General features: G+C 48.5%; 6 protein-coding genes across 13 annotated transcripts; 4 read left to right on the top strand and 2 right to left on the bottom strand.

Annotated features, from left to right (window-relative positions):
• Nucleotides 1–831: 831 nt before the first annotated feature.
• Nucleotides 832–11,296, top strand: LOC120895041 (protein anachronism). 4 transcript variants are annotated; one of them, XM_040298029.1, is made up of 6 exons: nt 832–1,552; nt 7,152–7,379; nt 7,445–7,560; nt 7,647–7,871; nt 9,422–9,491; nt 9,576–11,296. In XM_040298029.1, the coding sequence occupies exons 1-6, from the start codon at nt 1,233–1,235 to the stop codon at nt 10,045–10,047; spliced, it is 1,431 nt and encodes a 476-aa protein (XP_040153963.1). In that variant the 5' UTR covers nt 832–1,232; the 3' UTR covers nt 10,048–11,296. The 4 variants fall into 4 exon arrangements, with proteins under 4 accessions (XP_040153963.1, XP_040153962.1, XP_040153966.1 ...); XM_040298028.1 differs by having other exon boundaries at nt 9,419–9,491; XM_040298032.1 differs by having other exon boundaries at nt 7,647–7,852; nt 9,576–9,708.
• A 536-nt stretch (nt 11,297–11,832) lies between these two features.
• Nucleotides 11,833–16,216, top strand: LOC120905275 (solute carrier family 28 member 3-like). Of its 4 annotated transcripts, none has more exons than XM_040316163.1 (8): nt 11,833–12,120; nt 13,124–13,366; nt 13,450–13,506; nt 13,759–13,990; nt 14,089–14,266; nt 14,613–15,392; nt 15,467–15,794; nt 15,862–16,216. In XM_040316163.1, the coding sequence occupies exons 2-8, from the start codon at nt 13,325–13,327 to the stop codon at nt 16,150–16,152; spliced, it is 1,908 nt and encodes a 635-aa protein (XP_040172097.1). In that variant the 5' UTR covers nt 11,833–12,120; nt 13,124–13,324; the 3' UTR covers nt 16,153–16,216. The 4 variants fall into 4 exon arrangements, with proteins under 4 accessions (XP_040172097.1, XP_040172101.1, XP_040172099.1 ...); XM_040316167.1 differs by having other exon boundaries at nt 11,840–12,120; nt 13,783–13,990; XM_040316165.1 differs by lacking the exon at nt 11,833–12,120 and adding an exon at nt 12,139–12,847.
• A 1,299-nt stretch (nt 16,217–17,515) lies between these two features.
• LOC120905321 (solute carrier family 28 member 3-like) lies at nt 17,516–20,435 on the top strand. Its single transcript, XM_040316168.1, has 6 exons — nt 17,516–18,257; nt 18,338–18,497; nt 18,562–19,513; nt 19,579–19,906; nt 19,972–20,152; nt 20,234–20,435. Exons 1-6 carry the CDS (start codon nt 18,183–18,185, stop codon nt 20,308–20,310), a joined length of 1,773 nt encoding a protein of 590 aa, XP_040172102.1. The 5' UTR covers nt 17,516–18,182; the 3' UTR covers nt 20,311–20,435.
• On the bottom strand, nt 20,393–22,239 carry LOC120905363 (ceramide-1-phosphate transfer protein). Its single transcript, XM_040316171.1, has 3 exons — nt 21,874–22,239; nt 21,581–21,792; nt 20,393–21,391 (listed from the first exon to the last, which is right to left on the bottom strand). Exons 1-3 carry the CDS (start codon nt 21,987–21,989, stop codon nt 21,096–21,098), a joined length of 624 nt encoding a protein of 207 aa, XP_040172105.1. The 5' UTR covers nt 21,990–22,239; the 3' UTR covers nt 20,393–21,095.
• Nucleotides 22,240–22,833: 594 nt separating this feature from the next.
• Nucleotides 22,834–24,268, top strand: LOC120905379 (60S ribosomal protein L14; the record flags this gene model as incomplete). The annotated part of the gene is made up of 3 exons (XM_040316172.1): nt 22,834–22,959; nt 23,295–23,489; nt 23,787–24,268. Coding segments are annotated over 3 exons (579 nt in total), but the record flags the coding sequence as incomplete, so codon positions are not given.
• Nucleotides 24,269–24,416: 148 nt separating this feature from the next.
• LOC120905337 (cytochrome P450 302a1, mitochondrial) lies at nt 24,417–27,283 on the bottom strand. Of its 2 annotated transcripts, none has more exons than XM_040316169.1 (8): nt 27,251–27,283; nt 26,394–26,537; nt 26,233–26,315; nt 25,928–26,171; nt 25,659–25,855; nt 25,062–25,580; nt 24,671–24,993; nt 24,417–24,602 (listed from the first exon to the last, which is right to left on the bottom strand). In XM_040316169.1, exons 2-8 carry the CDS (start codon nt 26,462–26,464, stop codon nt 24,486–24,488), a joined length of 1,554 nt encoding a protein of 517 aa, XP_040172103.1. In that variant the 5' UTR covers nt 26,465–26,537; nt 27,251–27,283; the 3' UTR covers nt 24,417–24,485. The 2 variants fall into 2 exon arrangements, with proteins under 2 accessions (XP_040172103.1, XP_040172104.1); XM_040316170.1 differs by having other exon boundaries at nt 26,394–26,525; nt 27,251–27,266.
• Nucleotides 27,284–27,559: the final 276 nt, after the last annotated feature.

Below are 27,559 nucleotides of genomic sequence, written 5' to 3'. Positions count from 1 at the left end.
GGAAAATTCGATCAACGTACCCACAAAATCTTAAGAACGATCTCCTCCGCACCAACTGCCACATGCAGCACTGTGCTGCTCGGTTTTGAAAATTGGTTTTCTCTCCAACTACCACGTGCACGCTAACAACCCGGCGATGGACGATGGACGGGGGCCGGCAGACGAGATGGGCATAAAAAGCCGAGATTTTCCTTCTACCAGCTGCCTCGATGGAGCTCGATTCTACATCCCGTCCCATTTGCACCGACAGCTTTGCCCGGCCCAATCTCGCTGTGGATCTCGCTCTTCCCTTTTGGGGCCCGAGACCGGCACTTCGTCCGGCTTCGGTCGGCTTTTCTCCCGCTTCTGCTTACGCTCGCAGCACCAGTTTTCCCTATCGCCCGTGCTCGATCGCACCGCCGACCCGGCGGTTCGATTTTCCCGCTGCCCCAGCTTCGCACCCGAGACTTCTTGCGCGCCCCCCACGCCCAAGCGATACCGGTACGTTCTTGGCAGTCAGTGGCATTTGCATGCTGGCGGGGTTTCGTTCCATTTTTCTCCCGCTCGCGCCCCGAAGATTGCTCCGCTGTCCCGGCACCCTCGATTTCCCTCCTGCACCCAGCACGCGCGCTTTCACACTCACTCGCGACGGGCGTTCGCTCGCTTGCTCGCTCGCACTCGCGGCTGCCCGTCTGTGCTGGCGTTCGGCTCAACGCGAGCCCTCGCACGCACGCCGGCGGCCGCGTTTCGGACCCGGCGACGCTCGTTCGCATCGGCATCGGCTTCGGGGCGAAGCGGTTGCCCGGTTTGCCGTATAAATAAAATACCTCCTTTGGCAAGGAATCATTTGATCTTGACGAGCGCAAGTGTCCAGTTCAGCGCGATAGAGCCAACGACGCGAAGCGAACACTTTCAACACTGTTTGCTGGAAGCTGATTTTTGTACTATTTCTTTGGTTTGGTTTGTTTTTTGAACCTTTTTTGCGAAAATTTTTGCTTTTTACTTAGTGGCTAACAGTGGTAAAAAGACACCATAAATAGATATTGTTCAGGACTGTTCAGTGAAACGGGAAGTAGTAAGTGTCACTCCAACAGACGATCGCAAATGATCGTAAACCGATCATATTATCCGCAAGGAGCGCAATCGAACAGAACAGGTTAGGAAAGGCGGGTTCAAATTTAACGACTAAATAATCAGTTGCAAAAGACAATAAAAAAGTGAAATTGAGTGAGTGTGCAACTATCCACGGCACGATGAAGACGGTCGTACCCTTGGGCCTGGTGGTGCTGCTAGGCCTGCTGCAGGCGCAGCCGACGCACAGTGCACCGTTCAATCTGCGCGACCCGGTCGAGGAGGGCCTGGCCATGGCGGAGTCGAAGATGATCGATTTCGAAAACCTGACCGAAAGCGAGCGGCTCTCGTTCCTGCGGGAGAACATCAACATAACCGCGCTCAAGATACAGCAGCGGGTGCTGCGGGAGAAGCAGAACCTGAACCGGACGAGCGGACCGCTGGCCATCACCCAGAGCACCACCGATCGGAACATTTCGGATCGTGTAAAAACGCGAAAAGAGTGAGTATTTGCCAAGTCTATTTGTTTTGTTATTTGTAGCAGCAGTTGAGTAGGAAAGTACCTTGATCGGTCGGGCACCAGGAACAATGTTGGAAATTTCCACCACGAGCAAAGGTGCGATATTAGCCAGAGAGACGGTTTTGCCGTGACAGATATAATTAAAAAGTGCAACATTAGTTAAGAGCACATTTTCACCTATTAATAGGTCGACATGCTTTTTTGTTCGCCGATTTGTAACAATTCCCGTCATCGGGTTTTGTTTCGTCGTTTTTTCACCTCCCAAAGGAGGAGGAACTGCCCCGGTGGTTCGATGAAAGCAGATGCGAGTTGGGCGGGTGGCGAAAATTGCAATCAACGTGAATGATGTGTTGTTTTAATATCAAGCACCTCCTTTAGTGCTGATTAGGGGTTACTTGAGAGAGAGAAAGAAATGTTTTTTCAATTTCAAATGAGATTTGAAGTTTCTCAAAGTAGTTTTTAGTTAAAAAAATGTATACATAAACAAGCTGGAATATCATTTAAAATACATCAACTGACAGCTTTCTCGAATACATTATAATTTTGTGTTTATATAATAATACTCTACAATATTTCTCGTCTTGGAATAATTGCATACTACGATTTTCCTTCATTTTGTCAAGTTAATTTGCGTAACATTTTAAGGAATATGATAAAAATGATCATTTACAGAGATATATTATATGGAAAGTGATACTTAGCGATGGAAACTATTGAATTAACTTTTGTTCAGTTAATATATTATATTATTTCAAAATGTTCTTAACACATAATGCTTTCTAAATATTTTCAATAACTAAGTATCGCGATATCGCATCCAACATATGAAAATAATATGAGTAATTTTCATATAAAAAGGATGTTTTAAGACACAAAATCATTTTTTGTGGATGTTTTGGAGAAAAACAGGACATTTTTCATGTTTTAATGGCCCTAAATATTCAGTAAGAAGGCTATTTATGTCTGATTTTACAATCAACTTAGGTTGTAAAAGTGTACAATGTACTCCAAAAAACGGTTTATTTGAAACATCGAGAATTTCTGAGAGTCTTGAATAATGTTTGGGCTAAAAAATCTAACACTACATTTTCTTCTTTCTACGGTGCCACCTCTATTTCGCACCCTGACCATTCTTACCATAACTTCTCATTCCGGCATATTTAATAAACCGAAGAATGTAAGTGTGTGTGAGGGTATGAGTGAGGGTCGCGCAAAGAAATTGTTTGATTATTGTTGTTTCTCTTCCCGTCACCGTCATCGTCAGGAGATAAATCACTGCAAAGGAAGCGAATGTGACACCTTTGGGCCAACCTCGTGTATGATAAAACGGTTGCAGTTGCTTTCTTTTTGCTTTGCCGTTTTGGTTGCGTTTTTCGAGCTGATTTATGAGCAGTTGAGGCCACACACTGGTCGACAGCGCGCTTTCCTTGCACTGCATTCTCGCTGTCTGCTTCGGCTCTCAATCGTGGCCGCGAGATGTAGGTTATACATTTGTTAGAAATGTGACTGGTTAATTCGAGCTTGTTCTCTATTTTTGCTCCACCTTTTTCGATTCTTTCTAATTGTCATCGCCATCATCGTCTCGTGTCTTTACTGCCAAGCACTGCCAAGAATGGGCTAACGGCTTACAGCTGTTTCTAGATTGCCACACGCGCTCGCTGTTAAACGGTTGCCAAAAATGGAAACTTTCCCAACGGGAGGAGGGATGTTAAATGTACATTCCAACACGGGCATTCAATGTCGAGTACGGGTAGTAAATGTGCAGGAAAAAGGGGGAAAACCCATTTCTTCCGGCGGCTGTAGCAGTGTTCCGCGGATGAAAGCGACCAGGCGACCCCTTCCGTCAATCATCTACGTCAGGACACGGTCGATCATTAATATCCGCCACACGAGTTTGGTGACGGTACTGTACACACATACACACCCTAAAACGTTAACTCAGCTGAATTCACAGCTGATGCGGGGGCAGTAGGTAATATTCTTAGAAACGCAACACGGAGAAAACGCTGTTTCTCACGGCAACAGCCCGCAGAATGCCTTTTCACCGGTCCTCCCTCCTTTCACCGGCAGTGTCTGGTTTTGTGAAACATCAACGCGTGAAAGCGAGCAATTTCTACGAAAACGACACGAAACATGCGTGCAAAGTTGGTGTAATTTGCTCCCGCCCGTGTCTCTTTTTGTTCGCACCGGGCAGACAGAGCGGCGCACGTGGCAACTCGCAAGCGGATGAGTGATGAGTGGTACGCACCCACGCCACCAATGGCGACCGGACGACACCGTGTCTTCTTCGGGCCGGCGGGGAAAGGCATGGTAGTGCCAGGGCCCCGCACAACCATTGACGTCGGTTCGGGTCGAGTGGTTTTTAGCTCGCAGGCGAACCAGGGGAAGGTCCAGCATCGCGCAATGTAAAGTGCATTTTGCGCTGCTGCAGTTCGGCTCGTGAGATCTGGTTGCCTTGCCCGTTTCTTTGGTATGCAGATTTTTATTCGACGATTCGATGCGCTTTCCATCAAGTGCCATCGCACTTGGCAACCGGTCAAGTACTGATACTGACCCATAAAAAGTTCATTGATGCCACGGGTCATTAGCATGCCTCACTCCCTCCCGCCGGTGGGGCTACTTGAGAAATGGGTGTTCTGCTTCTGCTGCTTCGTCCTGATAGTATAGTGCCTGACTTTTCTTGAACTGTTTTCAAGCGAGATTAAACGACATCTAACCTACGCCCGTGTGTTCCCTAGTTCTAGCCACAGGGGTGGGAAAATATTGTTCATCTTGGTCTTGGTTCTTCTGGCTGTGTTCTGACTCCACCACCCCAAGGGGTCGAACGCATTCCATCCGTCTGGTATGTGACAGTTCAGATGCATTGGAGCATTAAAAAAGAAACACGCTATAACGACCCCGACCTTGGGGAACGAACGCTCCGGAGCTCCATTCGAATGCGCTGCTAATGAAGAGAGCGAATGCGACATCTGTCAAGTGTCTGAAATCAGTGTCGAACTGCCGGCAAGTCTGGTCTCGGTCGAACCCAGGCACCGGGCAAGTAGCAGACTGCATTCCGAAAAAAAACACGGTTGCGCTTGTTGATTGCGCTCTCCAGGCGTCTCCAACGACTTCTTCTCCTCGCTCCAAGAGCGCATCTTGCATAATAGCAGAAACGACAGACGAGGCCCCCGGATGATGATGACTCAATGACGGCACTTACCTCAGACCCCACAGGCTCCCTACACTAAATAGCTTTCAGCACACACACACACACGTATCCCCGACTGGATGCGTTCGGAAGAGTGTCTGTGTTTTTTATTCTGTACATTTTTTTCTATTCCAACCAAACTGTTTGTGTAGCGAAGTGCACACAGTTAGGAGGATGCTGGAGGAACTGACAAAAAATGGAGCTCTTTTCACAGCGATTGAATAGAACGGGAAAACACTGATGAACACTGCATCTGTCGCCGTCATACGAGATGCGCTCGAGAGCGCGACGCATCTTTCTGACCGGTTGGCCTTGCTACTCGTATCCTATTTGACTGCTAGGGAGCTGCTGGGGAAGCATATTTTCTCGCACGCCTTGAGAAGGAGCTGAGACGCGGAACGTCATTTAGTCGCATCTAGCGAAAATATGGAAAATATGCCGCCGTCTGGATTGGAACTCGTGGTTGCTTTTTCAAGGTTACCGAGGTGCAGATGCTTGGGATTGGGAGAGAGCGAGCGAGTACAAAACCTTCCCCGAATGTGCAAATCTGGGTCTTCGTGTGAACGGTGTAGGTTTGCCAGTGCATCCAGATGTTGCTGCATTTCGCTTAGATGTAGTATAAATTTTTCCACATACATTTTCGTGAGAAATATCCCAATACAACATGATCCTAAGGAATGTATTCATTATTGATGACATATTGGATCTCTTGGGCGTACATACGCATCATAAAAGTAAACTCTAACTGATTAGGAGCACCTAATATTAACCATAACACATCCCCTTAGTATCCTTGTACACTTAAGATGACTAAACGATATATCTAGTGCATTTGATTTCAAGCTGAAGGTGTTCAACATCAATAACAACTGATCTTAAAAGGTTTCATGGAATTGAATATTTAATCCACTGAACAAAAAAGATGATCTAGTGTAATCTAATCGATCTATTCTTAAATACACGGAGTAATGAACAGCTCCTATGCAAAAGAAGTAGCTGAAAGCTACTGAGAACAAACCCAATCACAGCAATAAAAGCTCCTAATTAAAAAGTGGTGAGCTTTGCAACGTTCTCTGGCTGGCTTGTGCAACTCTAGCCCAGTTGTGGGCCCAGAATAAAACCCCAAAGCTAAGCGGAACGGTGGCGGGCAAAGTGGTGCAGCCCAAACAGGCTTGCAAATATAGTTGCAATAAACAGAAAATCACAGTAAGAAAGCGAACGAGCAAAAGAGAGAGAGAGAGAGAGATGAAAAATAATACAGCCACTGCACAACATAAACACACACACTATCCGTCTAGACAGCCGGCAGACAGCAGACAGGTCCCGCCGCTTCGCCGGTTTCAACGCAATGCCCGCGGTCAGGCGGATTCATTTCGCGGTCTCTGATCGTGTGTGAGCATCGACTACGCGAAGGTGAATGCAAAATGCACCGACTGCATTGCAGCAGGGGAGTTTGAAAGAGGGGGGGGGGAGAAACAGGGTTTGCAATAGTTTAAAGAGCGGCTCGGGCTCTCACACGCGCGGCATGATTGGCGGCCCCGGCTTCGCGTTTCGTGTTCGCGCATTCGCTCGCCAATCCGCATGGCAAGGAGCAGCAGCATCCCATCATTTGGTGACATTGTATGTCGCTCTTACTACTTGTGGCAACTATCCATCGCTCCCAAAGCCTCCCCCGGGCCAGACAGAAACGGCCCGGAGAGAGGAAAGATGCCGCACAAAGCATAAGTAGCATTGAGAAGTGCTTTGAAGTTGGATGCGAGCGTGGGCAAAAAGATAGTTTGCCAGTAGTGAGTGGCCTGACCGGGTGGAGGATAGTTTACGCCCCTCGTAGAGGGAAGGAGAGGGAGTGTCTGTGTGTCTTGCGTCTTTAACGTCTTCATCATTCGCACGTCGGGCCGGGTCGTCGGCATTCCGGCTTCCGCACGCCGGGCAGGCATTTTTCCCTCCGCATCGGAATGCAACCGCGCGTCACGCTCGATGCAGATTGTGTCGCGCGCGTGTTTTGCTTTGCTTGCTCGCTCCCCTTCCCGTCCGTCCGGACAGGGTGGGTGTTGGTGTAATGTTGTGGGCCGGAAGGGGGTGGATTGAAGCAAGACGCAACGACTAGCCGTCTAGCCGCTGTCTGTGCTAGCCGCAGCAGGCACGACGGGGCAGGGCAATTATAATAATAAATCTGCAAACGTTTTCACAAACGTGAATGAGAACGTGCTGTTGGTGAAACCATGGGACATAGTGTGGTGGGAATGGCAGGACAGAGACACACGCTTGCGATGTCGATTTTGTCGCTCAAGATGAATGAAGAGGTCGCGGTGATGCCACAAGTGAAGCATATAATTGTATTAAAACTTCCCATTTTTTTTTGGGTTTTCTTCTTTCTCCTATATCAACCAGATACGCCGAACACATCATCGGTAACATCAAGCACAACATCGAGACGAACCTGATGCGCAACGACACCGGGCATATGGGGGCGGCGACGCACGAGATGGCCTTTTCCGCCGTGTGCGACATGCCGAAAAACACCAACGCGAGCCAGTGGAACAGCGACAACACCTGGAATCTGTACTTCCGTCTGCCTCACAATAAGCAGTATAATTCTGTCAGCTCGGCTGTACTAAGGTAGGTGTGAGGGACAAACCGGGTTGAGCTCATGCCTAAGCAACCAACCTGCCTTCCTTTCACAGACTTTACATGCACGGTGCCAACTCGACTGGTTCGCGCGAGTCGGACAACTGCAAGAACCCGTCGGAGCAGATGATTCGCATCACGACCTCGGTCTACTTCCGCAAGAACCGCAAAGGTAAGGGATGAGGCACAAGATTGCACAAGATCTAGAGGGAGGTTTTGTACTGAAAGGCGGTATCTTTTTATCCACAATAAAAACAGATAATGCCGGCCAGGAGCGCAAGAAGATCTGCAGCTGCATCACGATCACCCGATCGTACCGGGGCTGGATCACGTTGGACACGCTGCTCGCGGTGAAGGCGTGGGACAAACCGAACCGCAACCTGCTCATCGCGATCGACGTCGAGGATCAGGACGATCGGCCGATGCGGGCGGCCGATTTCTTCCGGCCGGCCGACTGCACGGAGGCAAGTAAACAACACAACGGTAAGTGTGCTTTTGCTTGGCTTTACGCTTTACTACCATTGAAACGAATATCTAGGGAAATTCCTTTCTCCAAAAATTATTTGAACTCATCCGTAACGACGCCAACGAGTCGGCTCCATAGCGAGTTCCGAAGCATTCAGGATGCTTGTGTGAGGTTGTAAACAACCTCAGCGCCACTCAGCGGCTCAGGCCTCAAAACAGCCGACCCGACACCATGTGCTGCACATTCTTGCCGCGCGTACTATTCCCACGTTTTTGTTTACGCGCGTACCTTGCGTATCCGCCGTCAGGTACAGGCCCGGACCAACGGTCGGGCGCAACCAATCAAACGGCACGACCATGCCGCGACACGGCGGTGTCGCATAACGGCTTACGCAGGCAGGAACACTACGCCATTGCGATGCGCCCGTTGCAGGTGCAGCGGTTCGGGGCATTCTTGGCCCCCGGGAAGGGAGGCTCGAACCTCATTCATTCATGAGGGTGTTGTTGAGGTACAATAACTAAAAAAAAAAAAAACACAACTTCCTTGCCAATATTGACGCCGACCTGGCAACACCCTCGGGTGGCGCGTGACGGAAGCGCTTAGGTATGGTGTTTTTCCGTTCGTGCCGTCGCCTGGTGCTGTTGGGAGTAGTAAAATTTCCAATTTTGGCCGTGTCCGTGTCCGGTAGCGGCAGAATAGATTGCCTACTTGCTCACCGATTTGTGCGCGAACGGTGAATTTCTTGCAGACGGTACGTCTCGCGTTCGATTCGCAGGTGGGGTGGGGCGTGCTGCTGTGTGGGCAGTTTTGGCCACAATAGTGCCACTGCCCTGACTGGTAAAGCTGAAGGTCAATCGTTTTAATTTCAGCTCTTGCAATCAGCAGTTAAATATTATATTTTAGAACATTTTCTACGCAAACTGATAAAGCGGAAGAATTGCTTAGATCGTTTTTCTTGCGGTATGTATACTGGATCGATGCCCAAGAAACGTTGCTGTGTACAAATACAGTATTGTTTTTTTTTAAATATATAATGAGCTACACTCGCACGCCTGTTGCTTTGCCAACTTTGTGTTCAGTGTGTGTGTGTGTGGTTTAAATGCTGTTTTAAAAACGGTTCCGTTTGTAAGTTGATTAAGAGCTTTTTACGACCCTTCGCTGCTTCGATGTTGTATGCCATTTTGTTTGATGTGTTGATATGCGTGTGTGCGTGTTTTGTTTCCCTATTTTGCAAACCATTTAATAATGCGAAAATTCTGGCTGTCTTGCATGTTTATGTTTTTTTTGCCATGCTTCGCTTGATGAAAACACGCACACACGCTCCAATACCAAACGAGCAGTTGATGATCGCTCGTTGGTAAAAATGGGGGTTTTACATTGCACTCCCTGCTGTTTTGTTTTGCTTGTATGTTTTGGAATGTTTTGTTGTTGAGTGTGCATTACTTGTTGTTGTTACATGATGATGTTTTTCAATTTGTTTTTCTTCTTTTTTTCAATCATTCCCAATGCTTTTAACTAATTTATATGGTCCATTGCTCCATCTCTCTCTCTTCACATTCCACAGCAGCCGTTCTTCCATGGACCTATCTCCGAAGCACATATGCAGGGTCCGCTCATGAAATGGACAATGTGCCACAGTGAGTAATTTTACATATTCTATATCCTCTCCGCACTGTTTACTTACAAAACCTGTGTGCAAACTGCCAACTACCCTTTTCCAGCAACCCGCGACTAGACCTAATGTTCCAGAAGCGCATGCATCACAATCATCGGCCGTACCGCAACAAGCACCACTACAAGGGCTACTACCTGGCGAACGATTCTACCGGCAGCGCGACCGGCAACTCGTACGAGCACGATGGCACCGACTCGAAGTGTCCCCGGTTTGTGGGCGAAGACGCCAGTCCACCAGCGCAGCAAACCCACCACGACCATCAACACCAGGCCACCAAGCACAACGGCCAGCGTCCGAACCCACTGTACTACTTGTTTAAGGAGCTGCATGGTCACCAGCATCAGCAGCAGCAGCACGTCGTCGTACAGCACCCGGTGGTGGTAAGCCGGGCGCAGATGAAGCGACGCCATCTGAACCATCGCGCCCGGGACGCTCCAGTTGCTGGAAGTGATGGCAGTGATGAGAGCCGGTCGGTGTCCTCCGCCTCGGTGCTGTCAAGCGAGGAACGCAACCTATGATGTGGTAGTGCTGGAGCGATGGAGCAATACATCAACAACAATTAGACATGTAAGAGGAGATTCGGGCATCGGTAACATAATGTTGATGCTCGGTGTACGATCGAGCTAGGGTAGTAGGTACTGGTCCGTACCGTTTCCGTAACATGCGCTTCCTTTCTTTAAGTTCCTTTTTTTATTTCCCCTTGTTCCTGAGCTGAGTTTCTTCGTTTAAGGTATAGGTCGTTTCACGCACCGGAGAGTGTGACTCCGAATGCGACGCCAAACTGTAGAGTTCCTGTGCTTCTTAGTGCTGTACTTAAGTTTGATTGATGTACGTGTAGGTGTATATGCGATGTGCTGAGGGGAGAGTTAAGCCGATACACAGGTAGTTAAGTTAGATGCGCAATCCTGCGTGTGCAAGTTGTGTAATGTGGTGTGAGAACACACACACACACACACACACACACCGATTAATTCATTCACTTTGAAAATGGTTAAGCTTTATACATAGGCAAGGTAGGTTAAAAGGGACGATAGGGCGATCAGCGATCACGCTGAGAGCTGAACAGTGCGACACTAAAATCCCAGAGCCCGATCGAAACGATCGTAACAGAGGATGCAGAGTATCAGAACAGAACAAAAAACAATGTATGTAAATATTCATTTCTCACGCTCTCCTTGCTGAGATGCCCCGCTTTGTGTCACACTGTGTGTGAGATAACGGTGAGGGAGGATAGGATGGAGCGTGTGTTTGCTACGTTCGCGCTATCATTGTATCTAGACGATATTATTTATTACCGTTTTTGTCACAACATTTGCCTCCCTTTAGAAGGGATGCAGTTTACTTTCGTTCCCTTGTTCTTAAGCTGGGAAGTTTTCCCCTCTATTCCCGTGCTTTTGCTTCGCTTGCTCACACTGAAACGCTAAAGCAACTCTGCTGCGGATGCTGCGCTGAAACCAGATTGTAAATACCTAGGGAAGCGAATATACGTTTACTGTTTCTCGTGTCTGCTGTGAGCAGAATAGTGTAGCTAGTTGTAAGAAGTGAAACATAGCAGTGGTTCTTTTACTCCCCGGTTTGATCGGTACGCACAGACGTCACACAGTTCTGTTTGGTGGTTACTGTTGCTAGCAAAAGGAGCGATACAGGATATGTAAGCCGTACACAAAACGGGCGTTAAATAGTAAAAATTAATGTGTAGTGCTGTAATGTAATGTAATTGCTAGTTAAGATATAAACGATATCAATAAAATTGCTTCACGAAATGCACGTGGTGTTCTGGTTCGTTGTACGTTGGCCAGTTTGAAAGATTCGAGCAGTGTTTCGAGCAGTAGCTGCACGATGGGAGCTTGTATTCAAGCTGCTGCCTTGTATGCAAGGCAACTGTTTCGGGTCGTTTGATTTGTTTTTCAAACATCTTTTTCGTCACATAACTTAATTATTTATTATTACTATAGAGAAATGGTAAAAATAATCGACCCGGAACTTAATCCAAACAGGAAACTGTTATCAAAATACTGCTTCACTTATCCCGCTTCTTATCATGCCCTAGTCGGTCTGCAGTACAATAGCGACCACCCCCCAGGTAGCTTGATAACGCACGATTGAGAGCTTCTCCCCCACCTTCGATGGATTGGCATTTGATAACTGATCCAGCCGAGATATTACAGTGCATTTGTAAGTTCAATTCCATTAAGAAGAGCACTCAAAGATTGCGTTCGCTCCACCAAGACCATCAAGCAAAGGAAACTCCGAACGTCGGTGCGACCCTATCAGCGGACCCGACGGTCTATCTAGCAGAGCAAAGCGAGACGATACTGAAGATAGTACAGCGACCTATCACCATCATCATCCTCCCACCAAGCGAGCCCACCAAGCCGGGCAACACCGGTAGCAGTCGCGGGTGTATCGATGCGATACGCACACCACCCACGGGGCCCGGGTGAGGTGAGATGATAAACGAATATTTGAGGCACCGGCACGATTGATTCGATGGTCATTCGGATCGGAGCAGGTGAACGAAGCAGGTCGGCCTGACAGGGCGCCTAGTGCACAAAGTCGAAGCGTTGCAGCATTCCGCAACCCTCAGTGAGGTGAGTAGGAGTGTGTGTGTGTGTGTGGTGGAAGTGAATTGAATTGTGCCTATCGTGGCGTGACGCAAAAACATTTCGGAAAGGGGGTTCGCCGCTTAACCGCCGAGCCAACCTTGCCCAGCCCTGAACGGCAGCAGTGGATGCAGTGCGGTTGTTTACAAGTGTGTTCGATAGCAAAACAAAATACCTCCTGCTCCCGGAAGAGGTGCACAACATCAGCAGCCAGTTGGGAAATGCTTTCAGTGTCTGAGGGGTGGAAAACATACGGAAGAAACCCCATATTACCACGTGACCGCGTACGGGTTCCCAAGCATCTCGTTATGAGTGGACTCATCATAAGGAGCTGGCGGACGGCCCGTGCCTGTCCGAAGCCCTCGATACATCAATGTCAAATCAGCACCCGTTGGACCGTGATAATGCACATAAGCACACATGAGTGTGTCTCTAGTGATATGGATTGGTTTGAATGGGGCAATGTTTAGTCACGTCCTAGCCTTGGAAGGGCGCCTATCGATATAGTTTTCGGTCGCAACACTAACCACTATTTGTACGTGAGGCAATTAGTTCGATCACGCGGAGAACAACAGGAGAACAGCATGAATATATTAACACATGGTACTTCTACCACAAGAACCAGTTCCGATAAGCCCCTTCACGAGTGCAGTGTACGAGTGTCGCCTTCGAGTGGAGTTCAGAACTCGCTCGGATGGCAAGAAAAACAAGTTTGGTAAGGTTTAATCCAGAGTGAAAGCCAACGAAAATAGCCAGTAAACGGTTAATTCTGTGCAAATTCTGTGGACAGTGTGATCTTGTTTTTTCCCCCCGGAGTGAGTTCTGTACTGCGAAGTAGACGCCATTTCGCAATGTTGATATCAACCTTAATTTCTAATCGTTCGTCCGGTGTTTAACAATCGATTTTATTGTTTGCCGATAACAATCCGTGCGTCCGGCTGGTATTGCTGATTGTGTAAAGTGGTGTGTTTGTTGGTACATATCGTTCCAGGATTATCACAATTCGTAGTGTTGCCCGCCCTTTTTGACCATGCGATAATAATAGAGCGTTCACAGTGATGATCTTCCAGGCAGTGTTAAGTTGGTTCGAATAAGACAGGTCTAGGACTCAACACCACAAGTACCCGTGGACTGTGACCCGGGAAAGGTTACCAAACGCAAGTCGATCGATCGATCTCACAAGCGTGCAGCTATGAGCGGCATCCAGAATGATGCATTTCTCACGGAGATGGAAGTAAGTGAGAAGATCTCTTAAATGGGAAGTTCGAGATGACCGACTGTATCACACTGTTTGTGCTTAAAATCATCCCCCCACAGGACGGTACAACAACCCTAACCAAACGCAAATCCAATGGACACATGGCAGTGGTCGAGGTACGTACGTAGGTGCTGCTTCCGTGCGACGGTTAAGCGATGTGTGGATCGTAAAGTAATAACGCTTGTCGAGGGTGGCACTAAGATTGTAGATTGCATTGCAGACAGTTATCTACGTCGGAAGGCGTGTGGCAAGTCGGGGTGATTGCTCATTCTTTTCTCTTTCCTCCCCACAACATCATCATCCTTCAGCAGCACATTATCTTGAATGACATTCACACCAATTAGTGAACTGTTTCAGTATTTACACAGCCCCGATTCTGCGTTCTTCTGCAGGGTGTGCCGTCGATATCGTACGGAAACGATGGGGCACCAACACTGGCCGGTGGAAGCGAACCTCCATCGGCGGGCGGCAAACTGTACGACAGACTTTCCGGAGCCTTCGAGCGGCACAAGAAACACCTCCAATTGGGCGTGTACATTCTGCTGAATGTTGTTGTGGTTGTGTTCTTCGGTTTCGCTACCAATTACTACCTCGAGTATGGTACGTGGTATGGTGGAGTGTTTGGTCGTTGAGGCTGAAGTACCTGCGCCGGAAGAATACTGGAGAATACATTCCAATGTCCTCTTATCGTTCGACAGAGCAAACGGAATGTGGCATGCAGTGGTGTGATGGATACGGTATGCTGGTACTGCTGGTTGGTTTCGTCTATTTGGGTCTGCTGTACTACCATGTGGCAAAACCATTGCTGGGGCGACACTTTAAGGAGTTCATAGTACAACCTGTCACAAGAATGGTAGTCCACATCAGTAAACCTTGGTAAGTACCATGGATGGTTCAGTCTTTTTGGCTTATCATATGCTGAAGTCACACGACATAAGAGCATGCCCGTCATGGGGTTAAGCCTCGTAGTAGGTCCATTAGAAGGTCCAAATTCTAGCCTAGACTAACTACAAAGGTAATTGCGCAAACGAGCAACACAATGATTAATGAAGTGGGTAAATTTCTGATAATAACATTTCTGGCATTTGGCTACCTAAATTGTTTAGTTAGTATCAGTGAGATGGTTGTTGAAATGGAATCCCTGTCTTTGTTTAGAAAGCCTTAGAGAGACTTAAATGTATATCCAAAAATACTTCATTTTAATGCTTCTCTCTTGTTTCAGGTATATACGCCTTGGTGCCGTCGCATTAGTGCTGGCCGGTTTCGCCCTATTCGTGTACTTCGAAACGCGTGACCAAACCGAACGGCTTATGTCCCTCACCGGCATGGCGTTCCTGCTCGCCGTCTCCTTCCTAATATCCAAACACCCAACCCGAATAAACTACCGTACCGTCGTGCTCGGTGCCATCTTCCAGTTCCTGCTCGGGCTGTTCTGCATCCGCTGGGATGTAGGCCGTAGCATCTTTTCCTGCGTCGGCGATAAGGTTGCCACGTTCCTGAACTACACCCGTGCCGGTGCCGCGTTCGTGTACGGCATGGTGCTGGTCGGGGACGGCGAGAACGAGTACGCCATCTTTGCGTTCTCCGTCCTGTCTGTGATATACTTCTTCAGCTTCTTCATCTCCATCCTGTACTATCTGGGCGCGATGCAGTGGGTCGTGCTGAAGCTGGGCTGGATACTACAGTCGATCCTCGGCACAACCGTGTGTGAAAGTGTGATCGCAGCAGCTAACATTTTCCTCGGTATGAGCGAATCGCCGCTACTGATACGGCCGTACCTGAAAGATCTCACCCCTTCGGAGATACACTCGATCATGACGTCGGGGTATGCGACAGTGTCCGGGACAGTGCTGGCAGCGTACATCTCGTTCGGTGCCAATCCGGCTCACCTTATCACGGCCAGCGTGATGGCGGCGCCGGGTGCACTTTGCTTCGCGAAGATGATCTACCCCGAGACGGAGGAGAGCAAGACGCGATCGGATAACATACAGATGGAGGAGTCGTGAGTGTTTTGGTCATCATGTGTGTAGATTATGAAGGATAAAGTTAACAAAAAAAACTTACTTCTCTTTCTAGTACCGACTCCTCCATGTTGGATGCGGCCAGCAATGGGGCCAGTGCGGCGACACCACTCGTCTTGGGCATCATTGCCAATCTGATCGCGTTCGTGTCGTTCATTGCCTTCCTGAACGGGGTACTGTCCTGGTTTGGGTGGCGCGTCGGCTGGGAGGACGTATCGCTGGAGAGCATCTTCGGTGCCGTCTTCCGACCGCTCGCCTTCGTGATGGGCGTCCCGTGGGATGACAGCTACTACGTCGGCAAGGTGATCGGCATCAAAATGATCGTGAACGAGTTTGTCGCGTTCGAGCGGCTCGGCGAGTTCATCACGGAGCAGGTGATATCGGTAAGTGTTAGTGGTTGAAGGAGCTTCAAATAAGTGCAGGAAAATGATTCTATCTATCTCCTTGCAGCCAAGATCAGCGGCTATTGCAACGTATGCCGTGTGCGGATTTGCTAACCCGAGCTCGATGGGCATCATGATCGGTACGCTCAGTGCCATGACGCCGGACAAGCGCGGCGTCATTACCTCGGTCGCGTTCCGGGCGTTCATGGCGGGATCGATCGTGTGCTTCATGACGGCCAGCATCGGCGGGCTGCTGATGGATGATGCAATTTTTAACGGGTTTGGCAGGATGGGGCCGATCGAACAGTCGATCGCGTTGGTGAACGGTACGCTCGGTGTGCCAACCTTAACTCAGTAGCATTTGTTAGGTTAAAGAGATGTAAAAAAAGTGTCATGAATAAACCAAACGTAATAGTATCATTTGTCAGTATTAAAAACAAAGTTGTTTTTGGAGTTGGATTACAAAACCGTAACGAACATTTGCTTCCTTCAATTGGCACGACTATGCATGTTTTAATTCTAAGCAAGTTCTCTGCAAACATACTCTTTTAAGGTACAGGACAGGTTTGAGATTCATTGCAGACATGGGTTCGGGATCAGTTCCGGAAATGGTATGGTTTCAGTATCAGCTCCAGAACTGGAATGAGTTGGGGTTTAGTTGCAGAAGGTTCAGTATGTAGTCATGAGCAGTTTCAAGGCCGATATGAGTTGAAGATATGTTCCAGAGTCGGTATGAACTTGGGATCAGTTCATGGGCCAGTATGGGTTTGAGATCTATTCCAGGATCGGTATAGATTCAGTAATTCTTCCAGGAACGATGGGGGTTCATTTTTAATTCAAGGATTGATATGAAGTCTGGATCAGTTATAGAACCGGTTTGCGATCAGGAATAGTTCCGAAACTGGTATGGCTTCAACACCAGTTCGGGCGTTAGTATGGGTTCATGATTCATTCCACAACCGTAATGGGATGGGTATCATCAATTCCCAATCTGACATGGGTTTCAAAGTAATTCCAGAACTGCAGATTTAGGAGCAGTTCCAGAGCCTTTATGGGTTCGGGAGTGAGTTAGAGGAAAGCTGTAAGTGAGGAATAGTTGTCCGGGTCCAATACAGGTTCAGGTTCAGTTATAAGGACCGGTATAGATAGATCAGTTCCAACACTGATGTGGGTTCGGTGTTAGTTGAAGGACTGGTAGAAGGGTCGGGGATCATTTTCAAGACTGATATGAGTTAAGGATCAGTTTCAGAATCGTTATGGGTTAGCGATCATTTCCAGTAATTCGCGATATGGGTGCATCATCAGTTTCACTTCCCCATCGATTGCTGGGGAATTAAATGTTCTTTAAGTATCTTTGCTAGCTCCCTGGCCTGGTTATGTACTCTCGAAATTATTTTACGTAGTCGAGCCAAAGACAATGTTTTTTTTAGTTAAACACCACACTGTAACCTACATCTTATCAGCAATACTACGCTCAGCGAGCATTCTTAGTAGTAATTTCATTGTAGCCCTAAACGATATCAAGCAATACGTTGGCGCCGATTACAAACCGTAAACAAACCGTAGGTACAACACCACCAACACTACTGCCTGTCGCTCACGAAAGCTCTCGGTGTGTTATTCCCCCCTATCACCCTAGCACGATACGCAGAGCACGTTTTGTAACAACAGAACCTGCCTGAAAAGGGTGACTTTCCCGCCCGGCCACCAATAGCTCATCATCGTTGATTCATTGACGTCGGCACTGTGTGGCCTTTTAAAAGCGCTCCCAAACATCTCCGTGAGTTCCATTCGTTTGCCATTAGTCTGGTGGATCGGTCTTGGCACAGTTAGGCACACGATGACACGACGCTGAGTGGGTTATGCCGGTTGTGTGAAACGTGTTTTTGCGACGGTCGCGCGTGATTCCCCCAAAAACGTCAGCTGTTAGGAGAGAGAGAAAGAGAGAGAGAGAGAGGGCAACCAGATATCTACCTGCGTTTTTGGAGGGGTGAGAGAGGGTGCGTTTTTATTGCTTGATGCAGGTGAATGCTGTCTAGGGGTGGTGGTATAGAGCCGTGTGTGCTTTGAAGATCATTAGTACGATCGAGCGGTGTGTGGTGAGTCGAAGTTGTTTTGAAGTTCGCTGTATGTTTGCTTTGAGTTGTCTGTGTTTGAAGAAAAATTTGAAATAATCAAAATAGTTCAAAACAGTGTAAGCTGCAGTTGAAAGTGAAATGAAATGAGAAAAAGAAGAGATTGAGGCAATCAAATCGAAAACGGCGCCTTGAGTTGTTTGCTCAGCTGATAGCAAAGCGCCAGCGGAACACCGATTGAGTTCCCGTTTTCTGGAATGAATTAGAAATTTGCAAGACTCATCCTTCCACATAATTGACTTATCACTCAACGATGGCTGCCAACGGGCTGTACACCACGCGTGGTGATGACGATCAAACATCTGTCCGTTACATTGTTGACTCAAAAGTAGGCACAACTGCCCTATCTATCTATCTATGCAACGACCTATCTAAATGCATACTTTCTTCCCCATCCCTGCACACAAGGAGGAAATTGCACTCTCAACACTCGGCTTGGATGACGCACCGACCGCTACAAGCAAGGCGAAGCAATACGGCGCCATGAAACGATACACCTCGATACTCGTCATCAACGGATGCGTTGCGGTGTTTTTTGCATTCGCCACGAAACGCTTCATTCAGAATGGTAAGGGTAGGTGGGTTTGAAGGACGCGAGAGTTTCGAATACAATCTCCGATCTCTAATCGTAGAGCGAAACTGCCAAACGAACTGCGACATGCAGTGGTGCGACGGGTACGGGATGTTGGTGCTTCTGCTTGCGTTTGCCTACGCCGGGATGCTTTACTTTCTGCTCTTGAAGCCCATCTGCGGACCGCCACTCTCCAGGAAGTTTGCCCCGGTTGCAGCCCTTTGCCAACGGACGTTTCGCTTACGCGCTGTAAAACTCTCCCTGGGTGCGATCGTGCTTCTCGGATTCGCTATATTCCTGTACTTTGACGCGCGTGACGACACCATCCGATTGATGCCGCTCACGGGGATGGTTGTGATGCTGGCGCTCTCCTTTCTGGTCTCGAAACACCGCCGCTCTATCAACTATCGTCCCGTGTGTGCGGGCCTGCTCGTGCAGGCGCTGCTCGGTCTGATTTGCATCCGCTGGGACGTAGGGCGAGCCATTTTCTCCTGCATCGGGGCAAAGGTTGACACCTTCCTGAGCTATTCCTCCGTCGGTGCTGGCTTCGTTTACGGCGATGCACTCATCAACCAGTACGCCGTGTTTGCGTTTGCCGTGCTGAGTGTGATCTACTTCTTTAGCTTCTTCATCTCCGTGCTGTACTATCTCGGCGCGATGCAGTGGGTCGTGCTGAAGCTGGGGTGGATCCTCCAGTCCCTCATGGGAACGACGGTTTGTGAAGGCATTATGGCGGCGGCCAACATCTTTCTCGGCATGAGCGAAACACCACTCATCATCCGACCGTACGTGAAGGATCTAACGCACTCGGAGCTGCACTCCGTAATGGCATCGGGGTTTGCGACCGTCTCGGGGACGGTGCTGGCCGCCTACATCTCGTTCGGCGCCAGCCCGGGACATCTCGTGACGGCGAGCGTCATATCCGCACCGGCCGTGCTGTGCGTGGCGAAGATCATCTATCCCGAGGTGGAGGAAAGCAAAACGACCTCTGAAAACATTCAAATTGAAAAGTCGTTAGTATTGGTGTGTTCGGTTGTAGAAGAAGTAACTATAATTAACTTTCTTTTTTCGTTTGTAGCACGGATTCCTCTGTTGTTGATGCCGCCTGCAATGGTGCCAGTTCGGCCACCTCACTCATCCTCGGCATCATTGCCAATCTGATCGCGTTCGTGTCGTTTGTGGCGTTCTGCAACGGCGTGCTGGCCTGGCTCGGCATGCTGGTGGGAGTGGACGGCGTTTCGTTGGAGTGGTTCTGTGGCTACATCTTCCGTCCCCTTGCCTTCGTGATGGGTGTGTCCTGGAAGGACAGTGAGCATGTGGGGCAGGTGATCGGCATTAAGACGGTGGTGAACGAGTTCGTCGCCTACCAGCGGCTAGGGGAGCTCATACGCAGCGAAATCATAACGGTAAGAGTGCAAGATAAACGGCTCTTGCAGAGTAATGGATTATCTTTCTTCCTTTTCTTTATCAGAAACGATCGGCAACGATAGCGACTTACGCGATTTGTGGCTTTGCAAACCCCAGCTCGTTGGGAATTATGATAGGGGCGATGAGTGCGATGGCGCCCGAACGGCGCAGCTCCATTACTGCCGTGTCGTTTCGTTCCTTTATTACCGGTTCGGTTGCCTGCTTCATGACCGCGTGCATTGCAGGTAAGAAGCAAGCGAAGAAAAGCTTTCTTTCATTATGCGTTCATGACGGTTTGTACAAATTAACCTTTTACTATCCTGCAGGACTTCTGATCGACGACTTTCAAGGGTCGAATGGTACACCGCTCAATGTTTCGACTTCATTAAACTCTACTGTGTAAGACTCAACATTGATGAGATATTCACATCAACTGTAAATAAAAAGTATTAATTAGTTTCACTCGAATAAAGCCATGGTGCTGCTGTGCTGTGTTACTATACATTTATTCACGAGCAAGCCAAATAATCATCCTTCCTGTTTGTCTTTCAAAATACATGAGCCTCAATCCTTCTACAGGGTGGGACGATGCGGGGTGGTAGTTAATACGAGTGGAATGTGATGTGGGCGTTCTACACGGGGGGGTTGATTGATTATACAGCACGATATAACTTGTTGCCTCTTCCGTTTTAGAAAATTGAGCATGTCGTATTTGGTAATGCGCTTGCCATTACACGCATGAGCACATTGTTTGCTTGCAGCATCACTTTACGCAAGTAGGAGATTGAGCTTCTACAGCCAGCTATAACACATGGTAAGCACCTTTACGGGCGGGGGAATCGATCGTTGGCCAGATCTAAGCGCAAACAAACTCAAACCAATTGCACGCACACGAGGCCAGCTTGAACTTAATATCACTGTTTTGCGCCACTGCCTTTCAACCGAAACTAAAACACAGCTAAAACTCAAACTGACACTACAATCAATTAGCTATTTGGATCAGTCCTATACACACACACATGCTCCTAATACTCTCTCTTTCTCGCTTCACGACATAGACAACAAATTAAAACATGATTTAAACAAAACTTAAAAGCATTAACAGGATAATACACCCTTTGTAAGCGTAATTGGGTAGCAGCCGGCCGCATCGACGGTTCTTTGTTGCCCCCTCCCAGCGCGCAGATCTCAAGGCAATCCGTGCAGATCGTACCGCGTGTAAAGGTTCTGCGTACGATCGTACACGTTGCGCGTGACGGACAGCATTTCCGGCAGCAGCTTCATCGCACCGGCCACATCCATGCACACCCGCTCGAGCAGCTGGTCCCTCGTCGGCAGCGCGTACATCGCTACGGTGGCACCCTTCCGGATGAGCCAGGGGTGAAATTGAGCAAGCGTATCGTTGTACGCGGCCTGGCAGACGCCGTTCGTCTTGCCGTCGCCCTCCAGCTCACCGAGCCGCTTCAGAAACTCTTGTATAAAATCTGCAATTTGACGGATACGCATCGATATTCCATTAATGGGGCAATTACATTTCAAATAGTAGCCACGTTGCGGGTGATAAAACAAAAACAAACGGTTGCTTGAAAACCGGACACGGTGGCATGGCAGTATGAGATAAGATAAGCGTGCACACAGATGCATTTTTCGCAGCCCACGGTGCCCACACTCACCCAGCCCACGGTGAAGCCGTAGCAGTGTCCGGCTGCCCGAGACGTAGTCTTTCTTGTTGAGCAAATTCGACTCCTGCTCGTACTGCATCATCGTGCGGATGGTGAGGAAGCTGTCCGCATTTTCCTTCCCGCGCAGCTTCTCCAGGATTTCCACCTTTTCCTTCACGTCGCTGCTCACGAACCCGAACACCGTCCCCATCAGCTGGAAAAATCTACAAATTTGGGAAGGAGGGAGCGTGAGCGGGATGTGTGATAAGATTCGATCGTGGGCAAACATGATAAGCGTTTCTTACTTGTACAGCTCCTTGAACGCTTCCAGGTACTGGTCCACGTACACATCATCCTCCTCGACCAAACTTTCCGTAAACTTGGCGTGCACCTTTTGCAGATCGAACTTTTCCACCGACATGATTGTTGTGGTGTGTAGAAAATCTAGAAAAAAACAAGACTGCACAAACCCGGCACACAACACTACTGCGCTAGCACGGTGGAGCGATATGTTGCTTGATCGATTTGTGTCCCACGAGAATAAAGCTCGCGGAAAACGGAAAAACTGAAAACACTACACAAAGGAAAACAGCCCAGACAAGGCGGGTGAGCGTGTGCGATTGTTGTTCTTGTGCAAAAATGACAACACAGCTGTTCCCTCCTACCCCCACCCCCACCAATACAGTCTTCGGCAGCCTTTCGGGCGATTTCGTGCGCGTTGTAATAAAACGTCGCACGCGGCAAAACATCGCAACCCTCCAACCGGCGCGTATAAACCAACGGTGCAAGAAAACTAACCGCGTCAAGCAAACGATGTTTCCGGCGGTCGGCTTCGAGCTGTCATTGCGCGAATTGTCAACTGTCAGCTTTCTTTCCGGTCCAAGATGGTAAGCGATGTTGTCGAAGATTTGCTGCGCTCGTCCAAAAATTGTCGCTAAAATCGGTGAAGTTGTGCGCGGTGGGCAGTGAAATTGGTGAAAACACGGCGAGCATGTCCGCGGGCATCGATGGCACCAGTGCCGCAGGCGGCTGGGTCGTAATTTTTCCCGAAAATGGGTGAAACTTTACGCCGTCTGCCACATGTTTATCTTGTGTGTGTGCTTCGCGTCGTGGGTAATGGTGCTGCTGGCGGCAGTGGTGGTGGTGCTGGAGGGAATGCTGAAAATGTGCCCAAGTTAAGCCCAGCGGCAAGCTTCACCGGTTTTTTCACGCGACAATTGTGGCGAATTGTGAAGGAGAATGAAATGGTGCAAAGAGAGGGTTAATGTGTCTTCGTTCTGTTACAGTCGTCTTTCACCAGGTTCGTGGAGACTGGCCGCGTTGCCAAATGCGCTGTTGGAAAATACAAGGGACGCCTTGTAGCTATCGTCAATGTGATTGATCAGAATCGGGTAAGTTTGTTGCGATTAATGCCACCCCGGTGGGAAAGTTTGATTCATTTTAGTTCTCACAATACACACACACACGCCGGTGAACCGTCCAGAGGCAGAGGCAGACAAGACTCGGGTCGTGTGGTGATTTAACCTTCGATTCAATGATGATGTTTTCTACGGAAAACAAGAACTAATTAGGAAGAGCCGTCTGAAACGTACCTGAAGTAGCGCTTCCAGAACTGAAGTTTTGTTGCCAAAAATGTCCTACACTTTGCGAACAATCAATGCGTTGTCTCGGTTTCCGTCGTGTTTCGTTTAGTTACTAAATCTGGCATCTCTCTCGCTATCCGCAGGTACTGATCGATGGCCCCACCAGCGGCGTTCCCCGTCAACAGTACGCCGTGAACCATCTGCATCTGACGAAGTTCCGCGTGCGCTTCCCGCATACTGCCCGTACCCGTTTGGTGCGCGATGCCCTCGAGAAGTTCGACATCAGGAAGAAGTTCGAGGAGACCAGATGGTACGAGCGTTCCGTCGCCAAGGCAAAGGTGAGTGTTGCTAAAAGAAAGTGCTCCCAAGAACGTCGTGTGTGTGGTCTTTCGTTCCCCCCTCGTTCCATCCGTGATGAACCTTTTTGCGTAAATATAATTTACATGATAGGAAATGCCGGCTGATACAAACATGAAGCCAATTCTGTTCTGAAATGGAAGTAAAAATACTATTTAAAATGAAAACACCACACAACACTAGACGACGCCTTTTATCGTTCCCTGCTCCATGCTCGTGCGAGCGTTATTTTCTCAATGCTAACTTTGTTTCTCTCAATCTCTTCTCGCCTCGTATAGCGCTTCAGCATGAACGATTTCGATCGCTTCAAGCTGCGTCTTGCCCGCCGCGAACGTAACGCCATCGTCAGCGCGCAGTACAAGAAGATGAAGAAGGTGGTCGTCAGCAACGGTATGCTGTTCGGCAAGCCGCGCAAGGGTACGAAACCGCTGCCGTCGAAGCGCGAGAAGAAGCCCGAGGATGCCGCCAAGAAGAAGAAGAAGAAGGTCAAGGCCCCCAAGAAGGAGGCGGGCAAGAAGGTCGCGGCCAAGAAGTGAGAGCGGTGGCTAACGAATTACTACTATCGGGACGCAGCGGGAGTGTATAATTATTAAAAGCCGTTCAAAAGAGGAAGAAGTAAAACCAACCACGAAAAAAACACACAAAAACACTCAACGCTTCGATGTTCAAATCAATACAACATTCGTAAAGGGCGAGAGAAAGTGGCGCAGGACAGGATGAAGGGATGTTGAAGTAAAGAAAAAGATCCACACACACACAATTTTGAAAATTGAAAATACTTGAGGCAAGATACCGAAAGAATACGGTTAGCTATTGTTTCCACCCTTTCATGTCGATTCTCTCTTTCCATGGGCAGAGAATTGAAATTTCTTTCCAATGAAAACCAGAATCTCGTTAGTTTTTTTGGCCTTTAAATGCTATATTTGCACATATTAGTAATTATAAATTTAACTCATTTGCTTTCTACTTTCTGTCCCTTAAGAAGTTCTCGCCTTCATTCGTAGCCTTATCGGTTGGTCGGGTTGATTGATTAGTTTCGTTTTCACATCCATCGGAACGGTTCCTGCCCACTCAATCTCGAAAGAACGTATCAGCTAGAAGAGTTTGAAAGAAAACAGGATTAAGCATAATGTTCAAGTACAATCCACCCGACCTAGCTTACCCTTAGAAGCAGCACAAGCATGCTCTGTTCGGCCAACCGACGTGCGATGCATGAGCGCATACCGTGGCCAAACGGAAGCACCAGGTGCGGATGCACTGGTTCCTTTGTCTCACGCATCCACCGTTCGGGGAGGAATAGCTGCGGATCACGAAAGTAAGCCTCCTGACGGCACGAAATCATGTTCTGCGTCACAATCACCGTTCCACGTGGTACTTGATAACCGCCGAGAACGTGGTCGCGATTAAGGATGCGTCCTACCCCGATGGAGATCGGATTGAGGCGTAACGTTTCCTTTAGAACCGCGCGACAGTATGAAGCTTCCGCTGGAAATTGAATGCCGAAGCACATTTAGCATTAAAATAAGAAAGCAGACGAAATGGCCTTTACTTACATCCCAGCACAGCCGCACCGATTCGATTTTCCTTTGGATCGGGAAGAATTTTCTTCGCCTCCCGGTACAGCCGGTCCTGTGCGGTGGCCCCGTGCAACCCCAAATGGTACAGGGCGAAGGCGGTGGTGTAGCTGGTCGTATGCACACCGGCCAGCAGCAGATCCGAAGCCATGCCGATGATGTCGTTCAGCTCCAGGTTCGGATTGCGCAGGTACTCCTCCATGAGCGACTTGGAACCATGCTCGCCGCTTGCCAACCGTTGCTGGTCCTCGTTGAAGTAGAGCAGCTTCTGGGACACCAGCTCAACGGCCGTCTTCTCCATAAACTCTTGCGCTTTGCGCAACCGTCTGTACGCGGGCGTTTCAAAGTAGCGCCACAGCTGGAAGCCCTGGTCGGTGGGCAGGATGCAGGAGTTGGTCGTTTCGGCCGATTCCATCAGGCGGGAGGAAAGCGAGCCCGGGTCCATCTGTTCCTCCGAGAAGCTGTCCAACCGTACGTCGAAGGCAAGCAAGCAGATCACTGGAAAAATAGGGTAGGTATCAGGCAAATGCTACCTCTTAGGGGAAAATGTTTAAATTTTTAATTAATTTCCCATACATTCCAGATTGAGCCGCGAGACCAGTGGCATAAAGTCCTCTATTAGGATGCTTTTGCCTGGCTCCGTTTGCGCTCTCAGGCGAGTAACGAACTCTTTCGTTATTTTGTCCGTGGCGGGCAGAAAATTGCGCACATTCTGCGGTGAGCTGAGGCCCTTCTGCAGCTCGGAGCGAATTTTCCACCATTCTGCACCGTTGCTGGAAAAAGTACGTACGATATTGCGTTAGCTCGTTTAAGCTATTTGTTGGCATTACAGTTGGCACACTTACGTCGGCAGCAGCCCGGCGGTGCGGTAAACGTTCGGACGATCCTTGCGATATTTTTCCAGCGCCGTGTGGCTCCGTCGCGACGGATACATGCCCGGTGTCCGATCGTCCAGCACGGTCGCCACATCGTCCGGATCGTAAAGCCACACAATATCCTGCCCCGGGACCATTGTTTCGCGCACGATCGAACCATACTGGCGGTATTTGTCCTCGCCGGAACGGTGCAGCTCATCGAAGCTGTAGCGTCCTGTGGAGCGATTCGATTAGGGTGGATGCCATCGTTCGAGAACGGCGCTGGAGCTGCTTACCTATACCCGGTATGTACTGGTACAGATTGCCCAGTCCGAGCGGTCCCCTTGGGCCGGGTATTTCATCGAAGCTTTTAACCGTCCTGAGCGGGGGGAGAAAAATGGTTCTTTTCTTGGCCACGCAAAAGCACTGTTTGATTTTATTATGGAACAAAACATACCTTTTCGAAGGTTCGTTGGCTACCGATGAAAAGCCACGCAAACGATTCGTGATTTGTCTTGGAAGATTCATTGATCTGAACAATATGTAAACAATTGTTTCTAACTTAAAAGGTCAATAACATCTTTTTAACCTGTTCACGACACTGAGAAATTATTGAAAGAAAAGTAAGAGCGCACCACAGAGAACACGGCGGTCCGTCGTTCGCGCAAGATCTGACAACAATGCGAGCCGGTTTACATCGATCTGCTTGCGCGATCGCGAGCGGCGATCGGTTTCGTTTCACGCACACCACTGTAAACTCTTTCCGTTTTGTCACAGATGATCGATACGACGGACCAATATTATTGTATTTTGAATGTTTCAATGAACTACTATTTGGTGTATAATTTTAGATGAAATTAATCAACAAGAAGGCCTTTCTCTGAACGTATAATCGATCTATCAGTATCGTTCTTTAATGCTGAACGGTACGCGCTTTATGTGGGAACCTGCACGCACACAAACATTGCTTTACATTGGCCCATCGGCTAGCGGTACATAACCGATAGGAGAATGCATAACAAGCATAACAGACCGTGTCGTCGGGCTGACCTTGAATAATAACATGTGGAGTCAAAAAAAAAAATTGGTGTGCGTGTGCCACCGCCCGGCGATCGCAGGCTTGCGATAATTTTAACAGCAAACCGTTGATTGATATTGAGCATTAATAGAGCGATTGAGTTATTTTCAAACTCAAGTGACACAGTTTGTGTAGGAAATAGGGCTTTAAAAAAAGATTGATTAACACAAGGCCTTTTAACACGTGGACAAAATACGTTCTAAAACTTGAGGAAATGCGTTCTTCAATTAACTTACGTTGCAGTGTGGCACGAGAAGCTGTTGAAAGAGCGACTGAAGCTGCAATTCCCCTTTTGAAGTGAAACGCGAAATTATGCACGCTTGTTTACGTTTGTAAACGATTAAATAATTACAGCATTTGATAGCGATAATATGGGAACGGGAATATGGGGTAAAATGCACACTGCTAGCTTATTTTATGCGGGTCAATATTGAAATCGAACATTTCTTCTTCTTCTTCTTTTTCTTTTTCTTCTTCTTCTTCTTCTTCTTCTTTGGTTCAACAACCGTTGTCGGTCTAGGCCTATCTGCCTTCATCACTTGTGG

The sequence above is a fragment of the Anopheles arabiensis genome, chromosome 2 (assembly GCF_016920715.1).
Source record: "Anopheles arabiensis isolate DONGOLA chromosome 2, AaraD3, whole genome shotgun sequence".
In the NCBI taxonomy this organism is placed as follows: domain Eukaryota; kingdom Metazoa; phylum Arthropoda; class Insecta; order Diptera; family Culicidae; genus Anopheles; species Anopheles arabiensis.
Note: the sequence above shows the minus strand (reverse complement) of the source record. Positions and strands in the feature narration are given on the sequence as shown.